This window comes from Pelophylax lessonae (assembly GCF_965119305.1).
Source record: "Pelophylax lessonae genome assembly, chromosome: 13".
NCBI classification, from domain to species: Eukaryota; Metazoa; Chordata; class Amphibia; order Anura; family Ranidae; genus Pelophylax; species Pelophylax lessonae.
In genome coordinates, this window is record NC_138780.1 from 35562011 (window position 1) to 35575820 (window position 13810).

Consider the following 13810-nt stretch of genomic DNA (forward strand, 5'->3'; position numbering starts at 1 on the left):
AGAGGTTTACCTCTTCTGAGAGATATTAAAGGAACAATCTAACCATCATGACCACTTTAGTGATTTGAAGTGGTCATGGTGCTAGAAGTCAGAAACACTGCACATGCTGGGATATTTACAGTTATGTGCTGGGGGATAGTTGCACCCCTAGCACATGTGACATAGGCAGCCAGAAAATGTCATGTCCTTATTCATACATGTGTGAACAAGGACATGACATACTATGACAAAACACAACTAGTTATTAAAAACATATTGCAACAATTTAGACACGTCACACTAATGCACATAACTTTTCTACTTATTTTGCAGACTGCTGGCGGGTACTTCTGGCAGGTACTGCTGGCGGGTAATGCTGGTCATGCGGGTACTGCTGGAGGAAGCTGCTTCCTGTATCCATTTCATATCACTCCTCCTGTGACAGAGCCGGAACTATACAGGAAGCAGCGGCTCTGTCACTGACTGCAGACATCCTAATTCTCCCGCACGGCACTTGCAGCCTAGTGCGTGCCCATCAAATGCAGCTTCACCAGTGCGTGCCCAACCAATGCAGCCTGATCAGTGCCCATCCAATGCAGCCTCACCAGTGCGTGCCCATCCAATGCAGCCTCATCAGTGCATGCCCATCCAATGCAGTCTGCAATGAAGAGAGAGGAGAGCCGCAGAATTACACAGAGCGGGAAACTCTGTTTGTAATCCGGCCACGCTCTACCTTCTCCTCCCCTCCCCTCCAAGGCAGTCTCTGCCTACAGTTAGTTGGAAGCTGCTGTGGCCGTGCCCCCGACTCAACTTCCTTCCTCCCCAGCAAAAAATAAATAAAAAATTGTCAGGGGGCAGTAGGCCGCATTGCCTGTGGTTCCGGGCCGCAGGTTGGACATGCCTGGGCTAGAGCCAATCGGAGCGTGCATGCGCCCACACTAACTGCTACATGAAGCGACATACATGTACGTCATTTCACGTAAAAAAGAGCCAACCTGCCGCTGTAAAACTAAAAATGGCGGCTGGTCAGCAAGTGGTTAACTTCCCAGTATTAGTCCGTAGGGTTCAATATTGGGTTGGCCCACCTTTTGCAGCTATAATAGCTTCAACTCTTCTGGGAAGGCTGTCCACAAGGTTTAGGAGTGTGTCTATGGGAATGTTTGACCATTCTTCAAGAAGGGCATTTGTAAAGTCAGGCACTGATGTTGGACAAGAAGGCCTGGCTCGCAGTCTCCTCTCTAATTCATCCCAAAGGTGTTTCTATCGGGTTGAGGTCAGGACTCTGTGCAGCCCAGTCAAGTTCCTCCACCCCGAACTCGCTCATTCATGTCTTTATGGACCTTGCTTTGTGCACTGGGGTGCAGTCATGTTGGAACAGGAAGAGCCAACCCCAAAATTGTTCCCACAATGTTGGGAGCATGAACTTATCCAAAATATCTTGGTATGCTGACGCTTAAGATTTCCCTTCACTGGAACTAAGGGGCCAAGCCCAACCCTTGAAAGACAACCCCACACCAAAATCCCCCCTCCACCAAATGATTTGGATCAGTGCACAAAGCACAGGTTGAGGTCAGGAGTCTGTGCAGGTCAATCAAGTTCCTCCACCCCAAACTCGTGTTGGATGAGAAGGCCTGGCTCGCAGTCTTCGCTCTAATTCATCCCAAAGGTGTTCTATTGGGTTGAGGTGAGGACTCAGTCAGTGGCATCACTATCGGGGTGCAGATCGCACCCGGGTGACACCCAGGGCCAGCCACCGGATTGCCTCCGCCACTCAATAACGAAGCAGAGTGGAGCAGTGAGCAGGAGGCTGAACGGGAGAGAGAAAACCGCAGCGCTGAGAAGACAGCGGGAGCTGATGAAGTTAACTTTCCAAGTGAACTAGCAGTTGATTGGTTGCTAGGAGCAACTTGCAAGGCCTTGCTAAAGTCTTCACTGGCAGTTGGAGCTCATGAAATGAACAGTTTCCAATAAAACTCGAATTGCAAAGTGTCTATGTTCAGTGTAACTATAACTGTGATAAATACATAGTTACATAGTTAGTGAGGTTGAAAAAAAGACATCAGTCCATCCAGTTCAACCTATGATGTGTGTGTGTGTTTGCTTTTAACCGTACATTGTATACCCCTGTATGTTGTGGTCTTTAAGGTGTCCATCTAATAGTTTTTTGAAACTATCAATGCTCCCTGCTGATACGACTGCTTGTGGAAGAGAATTCCACATCCTTACCGCTCTTACAGTGAAGAACCCCTTACGCACTTTAAGGTTAAACCGCCTTTCCTCTAGTTTTAGTGAGTGGCCACGTGTCTTATTGTATCTCTTTTCTCTGAATAGTTTGTTCCTTATGCTCGGGTCACCAGTACAGTATTTGTACATTGATATCATATCCCCCCTCAATCGTCTCTTCTCCAGAGAGAATAAGTTCAGTGCTTGTAGTCTTTCCTCATAGCTGATGTCCTCCATTCCCCTAATTATTTTTGTTGCCCTTCTCTGGACTTTCTCCAGTTCCAGCACATCCTTCCTAAGGACCGGTGCCCAGAACTAGACAGCATACTCCAGATGTGGCTGGACCAGAGTCTTGTAGAGTGGGAGAATAATCTCTTTATTTCTGGAGTGAATCCCCTTTTTTATACATCCCAGTATTCTGTTGGCTTTGCTTGCGGCGGCTTGGCATTGCATGCCACTGCCAAGCTTGTTGTCTACCAGTACCCCCAGGTCCTTTTCCATCCTAGACTCACCCAGAGGTCCCCCCCCCCTAGTGAGTGGCTTGCTTTCTGGTTTCTGGCCCCCAAGTGCATTACTTTACATTTTTCAACATTAAATCTCATCTGCCATGTAGTTGCCCACCCCGTTATTTTGTTCAGGTCCGCTTGCAAGGTTTCCACATCCTGCATAGAAGATATTTGCAAGCCTAGTTTAGTATCATCTGCAAATACTGAGATTGTACTCGATATCCCCTCCTCTAGATCATTTATGAATAAATTAAACAGGATTGGTCCCAGGACAGAACCCTGGGGGACCCCACTTTCCACACCTGCCCAATCCGAGTACTCCCCATTAATCACCACCCTCTGTACTCTCCCCTGGAGCCAGTTCTCTATCCAGGTACTCACCTTATGGTCCATACCTACCTTCCTTAGTTTGTACAGTAATCGTTTGTGGGGAACGGTGTCAAAGGCCTTTGCAGAGTCCAGGTACACCACATCCACAGGCTTTCCTTTATCTAGGTGGCAGCTCACTTCATCGTAGAAGGTTAATAGATTGGTTTGGCAGGAACGATTTTTCATGAATCCATGCTGATTACTACTTATAATACCGTTTTCATTACTAACGTCTTGTATGTGGTCCCTTAACATCCCCTCCAAAATTTTGCAGACTACTGATGTTAGGCTGCCCGGCCTATAGTTACCCGGGATATATCTCGGCCCCTTTTTAAATATTGGTACCACGTTGGCTTTTTTCCAATCAGCTGGCACCATACTCTTAAAGATCAAGAATAATGGTCTGGCAATCACCTGGCTGAGCTCATTAAGAACTCTCGGGTGCAAGCCATCCGGTCCCGGGGATTTATTTATGTAAAGTTTCTCTAGTTTAGCTCTAAGTCTATCTTCTGTTAGCCATGGCGGCACTTCCTGAGGTGTGTTGTTTAGTTTGGCCTTACAAGCAAGGTTCGTGTAGCCCCCCGATTCCTTTGTGAAGACTGAAGAGAAGAAATTATTTAACACTTCCGCCTTTTCTCTGTCCTCAGAGGCCATATTTCCTTTATCATCTTTTATGGGGCCAACTTGTTCTGGCCTCGCTTTCCTACTGTTTATATACTTAAAGAACTTCTTGGGGTTCTTTTTACTCTCCTCCGCTATATGTCTCTCGTGTTCTATTTTAGCCGCCCTGATTTCATCTTTACATTTCTTATTACACTCTTTGTAATGCTTAAATGCTGCCAATGACCCCTCAGTCTTGTATTTTTTGAAGGCCTTTTCTTTAGCACTAATATACATTTTTATGTTGGAGTTTAGCCACCCAGGGTTTAGTTTTGCTCTTTTAAATTTATTTCCCTTTGGAATGCACTGGCCCACCCCCTTGTTAAGTATGCTCTTGAAGCACTCCCATTTTTCCTCCGTGTTCTTTGTTCCCAGGGTTCTATCCCATTTGATATTTTCTAGCAGCGAGCGCAGTTTAGGGAAATTGGCTCTTTTTAAATTCAGTGTCCTTATATTACCCTTGTGTTTCCTATTACTGTAATTAATACTGAAACCAATTGACCTATGGTCACTGTTTCCTAAGTTGTCCCGTATTTCTATATCCGAGAGCAGGTCTGTATTGTTGGTAATCAGTAGGTCAAGTACCGCATTGTTTCTTGTCGGTGCATTCACCATCTGACCCATGAAATTGTCCTGCAAAACATTTAGGAACTGCCTAGCCTTGGCTGAGTGCGCGGTTCCTTCTGCCCAGTCTATATCTGGATAATTAAAGTCCCCCATTATAATGACATTTCCCATCCTTGCTGCCAATCCTATCTGTAAAATGAGGTCCGCCTCCCCCTCCTCCCTCTGGTTGGGGGGCCTATAGCATACGCCCAATATTACCTTCCCCACCGTGCCTTCCCTTTGAAGCTCTACCCATAGGGATTCTGCCTCGTCCTTAGCTCCATTATTAATATCATCCCTCATATTTACATGTATACTGTTCTTAATATACTGACATACCCCTCCCCCTTTTTTACCCTCTCTATCCCTGCGATAAAGGGAATACCCCTGAATGGTAGCCATCCAGTCATGCGAGCTGTCAAACCAAGTCTCAGTTATCCCCACAAAATCTAAGTCCTCCTCAAATATCAGCAGCTCCAGCTCTCCCATCTTGTTGGCCAGGCTTCTGGCATTGGTATACAAGCCTCGTAATTTTGATCGGTTACATATATCCTCATTTGTTGTTATTAGGCTGCTCTCTTGATTTTTCCCCATACCCACCCTGGGTTTAGGAGCTCCGAACACCCTACCGCTAATGCCCCCATTTCTGCCCTCTGAATCTTGCTTTCCACTGGCTAATTCTACATCTGTACCCCCCCCCCCGTCACCTAGTTTAAAAGCCCCTCTAACTTTGTGGCCATCCTCTCACCCAGTACGGCTGCACCCTCCCCATTAAGGTGCAATCCGTCCCTACCAAAGAGCCGGTGGCCTTCTGAATGCATTCTGAACTCTGAGCAGGTGCCCTCTCACCAAATCCTGATGTCTATCAATGAGAGTCCTGGAAAGACAGGCGATGGCTATCCTCCACGCTATGTGGCCTTGAGATGGCTGTGCTCTGCTGTCTTAATGTGCCTTGCCGACTCTACCCAATCAGCGATGCTGCAAGGATGTCTGCGACGCAGCGATAAATATCCGTCCCACCAGGGCTGAGTTTGCAGGCAGATGGGACAGTGTGTAGTAGGCCGCAGTCTACTATCTCTCTCTGTACAGCTGACTGAGGTACACACGATGGGTTTCGGGAAGCAAAAGGGCCCAGGCCTGTTCAGCAGATCCCTTTATAGCCTCTCCCAAAATTCTCCTCTGTAATCCAAAGCTTTCTGGGAAATCTATTTCTTAAACACTTTCCAGCCGCGCTATTGGCAATTGACGGCTGGAAGGTGGTTGTGTTATCCTGACACGCCGTCATATCAGAGCATTGATTACCAGTGCAGACCCTTGGGGGGGGGGGGTGCCACTAGAGCCACCAGGGATGCCCACTTATGACCCCAGGGATGCCCACCATGGCCAACAGGGATGGCAATCAGGGCTCAAGAAGCCCCCCAGTGCCCTCCCCATCAATGCTGCCCGCCAGTGCCCTCCCCATCAGTGCTGCCCATAAGAGCCCATCATTGCCATCTATCAGTGCCGCCCACCAGTGCCCATTATTGCCCACCAGTGCCGCCTATCAGTGCCCATCAGTGCCACCTATCAGTGCTCATCAGTGCCGCCTATCAGTGCCCATCAATACCGCCTATCAGTGCCCACCAATGCTGCATATCAGTGCTACCTATCAGTGCCGCATATCAGTGCTGCATATCAGTGCCGCATATCAGTGCCATCCCATCAGTGCCTGTCAGTGCGGCCTCATCAGTGCTCATCAGTGCCGCCTATCAGTGCCCATCAATACCGCCTATCAGTGCCCACCAATGCTGCATATCAGTGCTACCTATCAGTGCTACATATCAGTGCCGCATATCAGTGCCGCATATCAGTGCCATCCCATCAGTGCCTGTCAGTGCGGCCTCATCAGTGCTCATCAGTGCAGGAAAAAATGTATCTATTTACAAAATTTTATAACATAAACAACATTTTTTTTTTCAAACTTTTCAGTTGTTTTTTATTTGTTTAGCAAAAAAGAAAAAACCTTGCGGTGATCAAATACCACCAAAAGAAAGCTCTATTTGTGGGGGAAAAAATTACATAAATTTGGTGTAGGTACAGTGTTGCATGACCGCGAAATTGTCATTCAAAATGCAACAGCGCTAAAAGCTATAAATTGGCCTGGGGGTTAAAGTGCCCTGTATTGAAGTGGTTAAACAACCCAACTGCATAGTCACAACATTACAGAGGACTACAGTTCCTATGATGCCATTCTCCCAGTCTCTGTAATAGGATGATTTAACCCTGAGACCAACACTAGAGGGATACAAAGATAATCTGAAGGAACAGAAGGTGAGTCTGCACTATCAGATAATGGTAGTCCGGTCCTGGCTACATCTTGTACCTGTGTGAGCTGACAACATAGTGCTTCTACTGCAGTGAAATCCCAAGCAGCGTGGTCAGCCCCATCCGTTTTTTTTTCTGCTGGACTACAGAGCATCTCCATCTTTATAACAAAGGAGGGAGGTGCTTTGTAGTCCAGATACAAAGTTCAGGCATGGCTGTTGGTACCACTTGGGATTTTAGTACAGCAGAAGCAGAGTTGTTACCTTAAACAGGAATTTAGGAGTTTGCTGGATTAAGCATACATTTTTCCATGCTTTGACTCTTTGTAAAATACTGCAAGTGCAGAAACAGCCCTGTTTTGCCAGAAATACACAGAGCTCCTAACTTCCCATTTGAGCTGATAGGGCTGCCTCTGCTGCACGATCACCTAGGGTTTTCAGCTGTGCCTGAGTTCTCCCCTACTGGACTGTATATCACCTCCCCTTTATGGTATAGAGATGAGGAAGAGGGAATGTTTTGCAGTCTTGCAGAGGAGAACTCAGGCTGGGATCACAACACTGCCTGGGATTTCATTGTAACAGAGGCAATGTTGTCAGCTCAAATGTGAACTTCGGAGCCTACTGGATTTCTAAACAGTTAATTTACTATCACAAAACCTAGTGGTCCCTAAATTCTTTACTTCAATGGGCACCAGGCTGTGGCCCCTGGGATTACCCCACTGTGAGACAGCAGGTGGCAGAGCTGTCTTTAACATTGGATGGACCCTGGGCAAGCATTTTCTTTGGCTCACCCAAATTCACTTATCAACTATTTGCAGGCAGAGCGGGCTCAAGGGGCAGCTGCTTTGGGCCCCACAACAATGACTGGGCAGCGGCCCCTTTTGCCCTGTGATAAAGATGGCCCTGGCAGGTGGGCTATGACAGACAAAGGAGACTAGAGTGGGATGAAGTGGGGGGGTTGACAAATGGCAAACAGGGAGAAATCAGTCTAAGCTGACCATGAATAGGCGGCATCAGTGCCGGAACAAGATCACCCAGCGCCCAGGATGAAGATGGCAAACTGTGCCCAAACACCTCCCCCTTTCCCTGGTGGATGGGGTGGGGATAATAGGGGCACATGGAGCAAAAATGTATAAAATGTTTGTAGCATATATGAATAGTACCAATAGTTGTGTAACCGTGCTACAAACTGTGTCCCTGTGTCCGAGAGAGAGAAGTCTGTGTACCAGCTAGGATACCGTTAAAAGTGTTGCCAAGTTGGCATAAAGGTACTGACACGGTGACGCTGGACATAGTGACTCTGTAGGTAATCTGTTTGGGTATCTGGGACCCCTAACCCTCAACTCCTCGTAGATTGCCCAATAAAACCTCTAAAAGAAAGAGGCTGATGTTCTATCTCACTCCCCCATTTTAGCCATGGACTCAACCCAAGTTTGAAATTCTTCCCACCCCTGTCTCTGGAGGTGGCACCATGTCCCCATGCCTCTTCAGACCTGGAGGGGGGTGATACACTTGTAAGCATAGGAAAGCTGGCTTTGGCACTGTAGTGCCTGTAGGGAAATTCTGTCTACACTTCCAAATGCCTTCCAGCATGGCTACATTTTTTTTACAGCAAGCTAATCGCTCTTAAGTCTTAACCCTAGCTGCCAAATCTTTTTTTTTTTTTTTTTTTTGCATAGGTATAATAATAATAAAAAAATAAATTTTAGGCCTGAAAATTAACTAAAACCCCCACATTAGAACATATTTCTTGGAAAAATAAATAACGATAGTGCCAATTTATTTATTTTTTGTTATAGAATATTAACGTGTTGGTTTATCAAGTGCAACATTTTAGTAAACCTTACACTAAAGGGCTCAAAATATTTGGGGAGAGGCTTAACCACTTAAGCCGCGGAAGATTTTACCCCCTTCCTGACCCTATTTTGCGATTCGGCACAGCGTGACTTTAACGGACAATTGCCCGGGGGTGCGACACTGTACCCAAATGAAATTGATGTCCCTTTTTCCCCACAAACAGAGCTTTCTTTTGGTGGTATTTGATCACCTTTGCAATTTTTTGATCATGCGCTATAAACAAAAAAAGAGCGACAATTTTGCAAAAATAACAATATTTTTCACGTTTTTTATATGAAATCCCCCCCGCAAAAATGTAAAAATCTAAATTTTTTAACATTTTAGGCCAATTTGTTTTCTGCTACATATGTTTGGTAAAAAAAAAATCGCAATAAGCCTATTCTGATTGGTTTGCGCAAAAGTTATTGCGTTTACTAACTAAGGGAAAGATTTTTGTCATTTTTATTGTTTTTTTTTTTTAACGAGTAATGGCGGCGATCTGCGTTTTTTTTTTTTTTTTCCCGGGACTGCGACATTGCGGCGGACAGATCGGACCCCTGACTGACATTTTTGACACTTTTGGGGGTACCAGTGACATTACTACAGTAATCAGTGCTATACATATGCACTGTTACTGTAAAAATGACACTGGCAGGGAAGGGGTTAACTTTATTGGAGAAGGAGGGGTTAAGTGTGTCCCTAGGGGCGTGCTTCTAACTGTAAAGGGATGTGGCTGTTTGTGTAACTACAGAGATATACGATCCTACATATCAGGACCGTATGATCTCTGCACTTACACAGGGGAGAGTGACAGGCGGCTTTGTTTACATTAGCCGCCTGCCTTTCTCCCTCTGTAACGGACGATCACGAGTGAACGGCGGACATCGGGTCCGCCGGTCACACATGTGGGGAAGTTAGGGAGTGAGCAGGGGTGCGCCTCTAGCAGCGCGCACACGCCCCCTAGATCCTCACAGGCTAGTGACGTACCCCTACGTCGCTTTGCCCTGTGAGGGGCTGACTGCCGCCGTAAATAGTCGTGCAGCAGTCGGCAAGTGGTTAAGTGTAACTTTATTTTTTTTATCATATAGGGCAGTGGTCTCCAAACTTTTTAAACAAACTACCAGTTTACTGTCTTTCGGGCTTTTGGGGGGGCCAGACTGTGGCCAGTGTGAGTAGAAAATGCCCTGGCATTAGTGGGAGTAAACACTGTCCCATTATTGGTTTTTAACTAGAGAAATTGTGCCCCATGGTCTTAATGTGAGGAATAGTGCCCAATCAATGGTGTCAGTGGGAGCAATATTGCCCCATCATTGACCTTAGCAGGAGGGATAGTGCCCCATCGATGATGACAGTGGGAGGAATAGTCCCTATCATTGACCTTAGCAGGAGGAATAGTGCCCCATCGATGATGACAGTGGGAGGAATAGTCCCTATCATTGACCTTAGCAGGAGGAATAGTGCCCCATCGATGATGACAGTGGGAGGAATAGTCCCTATCATTGACCTTAGCAGGAGGAATAGTGCCCCATCGATGATGACAGTGGGAGGAATAGTGCCCCATCGATGATGACAGTGGGAGGAATAGTCCCCATTATTGACCTTAGCAGGAGAAATAGTGCCCCATCGATGATGACAGTGGGAGGAATAGTCCCCATCATTGACCTTAGCAGGAGGAATAGTGCCCCATCGATGATGACAGTGGGAGGAATAGTCCCCATCATTGACCTTAGCAGGAGGAATAGTGCCCCATCGATGATGACAGTGGGAGGAATAGTCCCCATCATTGACCTTAGCAGGAGGAATAGTGCCCAACTGATGGTGTCAGTGGGAGGAATAGTGCCCCACTAATGATGTTAATGTGAAGAATGGTGCCTCATTATTGGTGTCAGTTGGTGGAAAAGTGTCCTGCGGGTCAGATAGAGACAAGCAAAGGGCCTCATCTCGTCTCCAGGCCACCGTTTGGAGAGCAAATAGGGAATATAAAGTCCCCTATGTGATACTATTTTGTTGAGAAAAGTTTTTCTTAATGAAAAATCAGGGTTCTATTAGACCCCTGATGTCCCACCTGCCCTCCACTTAGGCTATTGGAGGGCAGATCATGCTCCATTGGCTGCATCACTAGCTGCAAAGACCAGTGAAAGTGACTTCCGAACCTGAAAGGTATATAATACACATTACTTCTCTGTTCTAGGGTCTTACTACATAGGGGATATCCGCAAACTGACCTTCACTGGTCTTCCTCCCTTCTACTCAACAGCACCCACCATGCTGGTCCAGGGTCTGCAGGGGGGGGGGGGTCAACGGAGCCTTAGAAGCATGGCACGGGGGGATGCAGAAAAAGGGTTAGGTGGAAGCAATAAAGCAGTTGTACAGCCACCCAATGTTTCCACCTGGCAGCCGGCTTGTCAGATTTACACAGTGTATGTAATCACCCCCCCCCCCCCCACTGCTACCGACTTATGCCATACATCGGTGTCAATGAACTGGTTAAATGTGCATCTAAATATAGCATTGAAAAAAGCTAAAAAGTCTTATTAACTTCAGCGTGACTGAATGCATTTAACTATTTCTGTTTTCCGATAGGTTATCCTCACCGAGTGTCCAGCGTTATTGGTGGGAATATTGAATTGTTAGTCAAGCGGAACTTTTCCGTTCCTGTTACAGAGGGAGCCTGGACATTTAAAATGGGATCTCGGACTTTCAAACTAGCAGAGTTCAAGGACAATAATTTAGCGAATGGACATTCCCAGTTTCAGATGTTCAGAGATGGAATGGGATTACGAATTACAAGTGCGACTTTTAACAATAGTGGGACATACACTGCCAAGTTTACTCTTGAAAACAATGTAATAGAAGAGGAGTCATTCACCGTTCTGCTCTACGGTAGGCTATCAAATGTAAAAAAAAACAATGTTTCAGTTTGATATTGAGAAGATTATTTGTAAATATGGATGATGAAAAACCTTATCCAGATCTTGAAACCAGGTCTGACCAGGTATATGCGGGAACATGGGATAAGGGGCTTTTTTTTATCAACATTCGAACAGAGTGAATAGCAGGACACATCAAAAAGATCATCCTGCAAATCAGATAATTAAAAAAAAAATTGGTGGGACATTGATTCAAGGATTTAGTTGAATGGAGAGAATGGATTAAAGTCCAAATAGCGCCTGAGACATCTTTTATACTCCTGCATTGTTGTATGTTATGATTTCTAACTGCCTTTTGCTTGGGAAACCCTTCCTGCTATCCATCTTTGGTACTTTATGCTTGCTGGCTACAGCCCCCATCACAAGTGTCCTCACAGAGATTTTAAGGAAGAAAGGGGGCAAGTCAGAGAGAGGAGTGAGGTCTTTTGGAGGTCTGTTAGAATATGGAGTGCACTGAGGGGTAAAACTGAAAATTTAGTTTAACCCCCTCCCGCCATGGCCTGTTGTCAAATGGCAGCTGAGTGGGAGCCCTGTTGTTCTGGGAGGATGTTATGACATCTCAGGATCGTGACTCATGCACGCCCCACTTGCTGCACTCCAGTGCGATCTGTCACCCGCTGTGTCCTCAGGACACAGTTGAGTTCTGATCACTGTACTGGCCCACTGCCAGCACCATGTGATTGCTGTGGTCAATCACAGCAGATCACATGACAATTGTACACAATGAATTGTCACAGTAATCACATAATCAGGGCTGCTGTTAGAAATCACAGGGCCCCATACAGCCTACCTGGCCGGGCTCCCTCATCCACCCCCGAATTTTTAAGATAATATTTTTACTAAAAATATACTAAAATCATTATTATCGGACACAAACCTAACGGAGAACCTGTGGGAATTAGCCCTTTTTAATTGTTCCTTACATTTAAAAAAAATATATAACTATTTTATTTTACAATCTTTTCAAATTATTTAGTACTATGTTTAAATTAAATAAATTTTTTTATTTTACAATTTGCTTTTTTTTTTAAATTTACATGGCAGGAGAGCCAGCTGCGGGGGGGGGGGGGGGGGGGGGCGCGTCACAGTGATAGGGGGGCACACAGGAAGGAGGGTCAGAAGCAGGCAGAACAGGGAGGGAGATTGGTGTTGGAGACACACTTACAGGAATGATGCCCTGTGTCTGTGTCTCTCCCTGCAGCAGGTGAAACCTGGCAGGACGGGGAGAAACTAGAAACTGGCTTTCTGAGTGGCACAGGGCTTTCTTCTGTAATTGCCCCTCCTCCCGACCACACAGATTCCCCGTGCTGTTGGGGGCGGCCCCCCTGTGTGCTTGGGCCACCTACAAGAGAACTGGTGGTCCCCCTTTATCAGCGGCCCTGCACATGGCACAGATCACAGCTAATCACAATAGTAAACACTGAATGAATAGTTTCCATTCAGAAAAAAATGGTTGCTTGCAACTGTAAAATTCCCAGTTCTAAGCAATCAAAGTGTATAAAAAAAAAAAAAAATCCTGATCACCTTTCCAGAGTAATACAATGTTTTTACTGGTTGCACTAGATGGACTTGTGTCTTTTTTTTTTCAACCTGGCTAACTATATGTAACTGTATTGCTCTGGTCACTGTGGGTGGTAAAAAAAGAAAAAGAAAGTAGGTGAGTTTGCTTAAATGTATTAACTAAATCTAAGGACTGCTAATCTACAGTATGTTAAAATCCTGTTTTGGGTATTCGATATGATTTAAGTTGGTGTTTGTGCATGTATGTCCAAAAAGCAGGAATATGGCAATACTAATAATTTAGCTTAGTTTTTTTTTTTTCCTAGTTTTTAGTTTTACTAGATCATTTAACTTTCTTTCCTAGAATTGCTGTTTAACGAATAGTTTTATATCTATTTTCAGAACCTCTTCCTGTTCCAACTATAAGAATCGAATACAAGAATGGAACCAGTAACACGTGTAATGTCATTCTTCATTGTGATGTCACAGCAAACACATCTGTGTCCTATACCTGGAGATACAAAAATGGCTCTGAATACCAGCTGTATGAAAGTACTGGTGGCACAGTCCAGATGCCTCTTCTGCCAAAACCTTTGGAAGTTCTATGCATTGTACACAACCCCGCTGACTCGAGGAATGTCTCTGTTACATTAAAACCATGTCAGCAAAAAGGTGTGATTTAATTGGACTAATGACTGGATTGGTATGGTTGTATTGTATTTGCGTAAGGGTATCTTGAGACACACACAGCATGCAGAAGGGTACATGGGAAACTACAACTTTATCAGGAAAACATATTAATTTCAACTTTAATAAGATAAGTAGAAGCAACAAACGTTCTTGGGATCCCAACCCCAATGGGAATAGCCAGGTTCCCCTACCCCAGGTGGATACTGGT

At 45.4% G+C, this 13810-nt stretch overlaps 1 protein-coding gene across 1 annotated transcript in view; it reads left to right on the forward strand.

Annotated features, from left to right (window-relative positions):
* Positions 1 to 13810, forward strand: part of LOC309569144 (CD48 antigen-like) — a gene marked incomplete at both ends in the record, with an annotated part of 77463 nt that overhangs the window by 34012 nt on the left and 29641 nt on the right. The window contains 2 exons of the mRNA XM_082274906.1: positions 11066 to 11365; positions 13315 to 13584. Of these exons, the coding sequence (XP_082131032.1) occupies positions 11066 to 11365; positions 13315 to 13584 (570 nt within the window). The remainder of the gene's footprint in view (positions 1 to 11065; positions 11366 to 13314; positions 13585 to 13810) is intronic.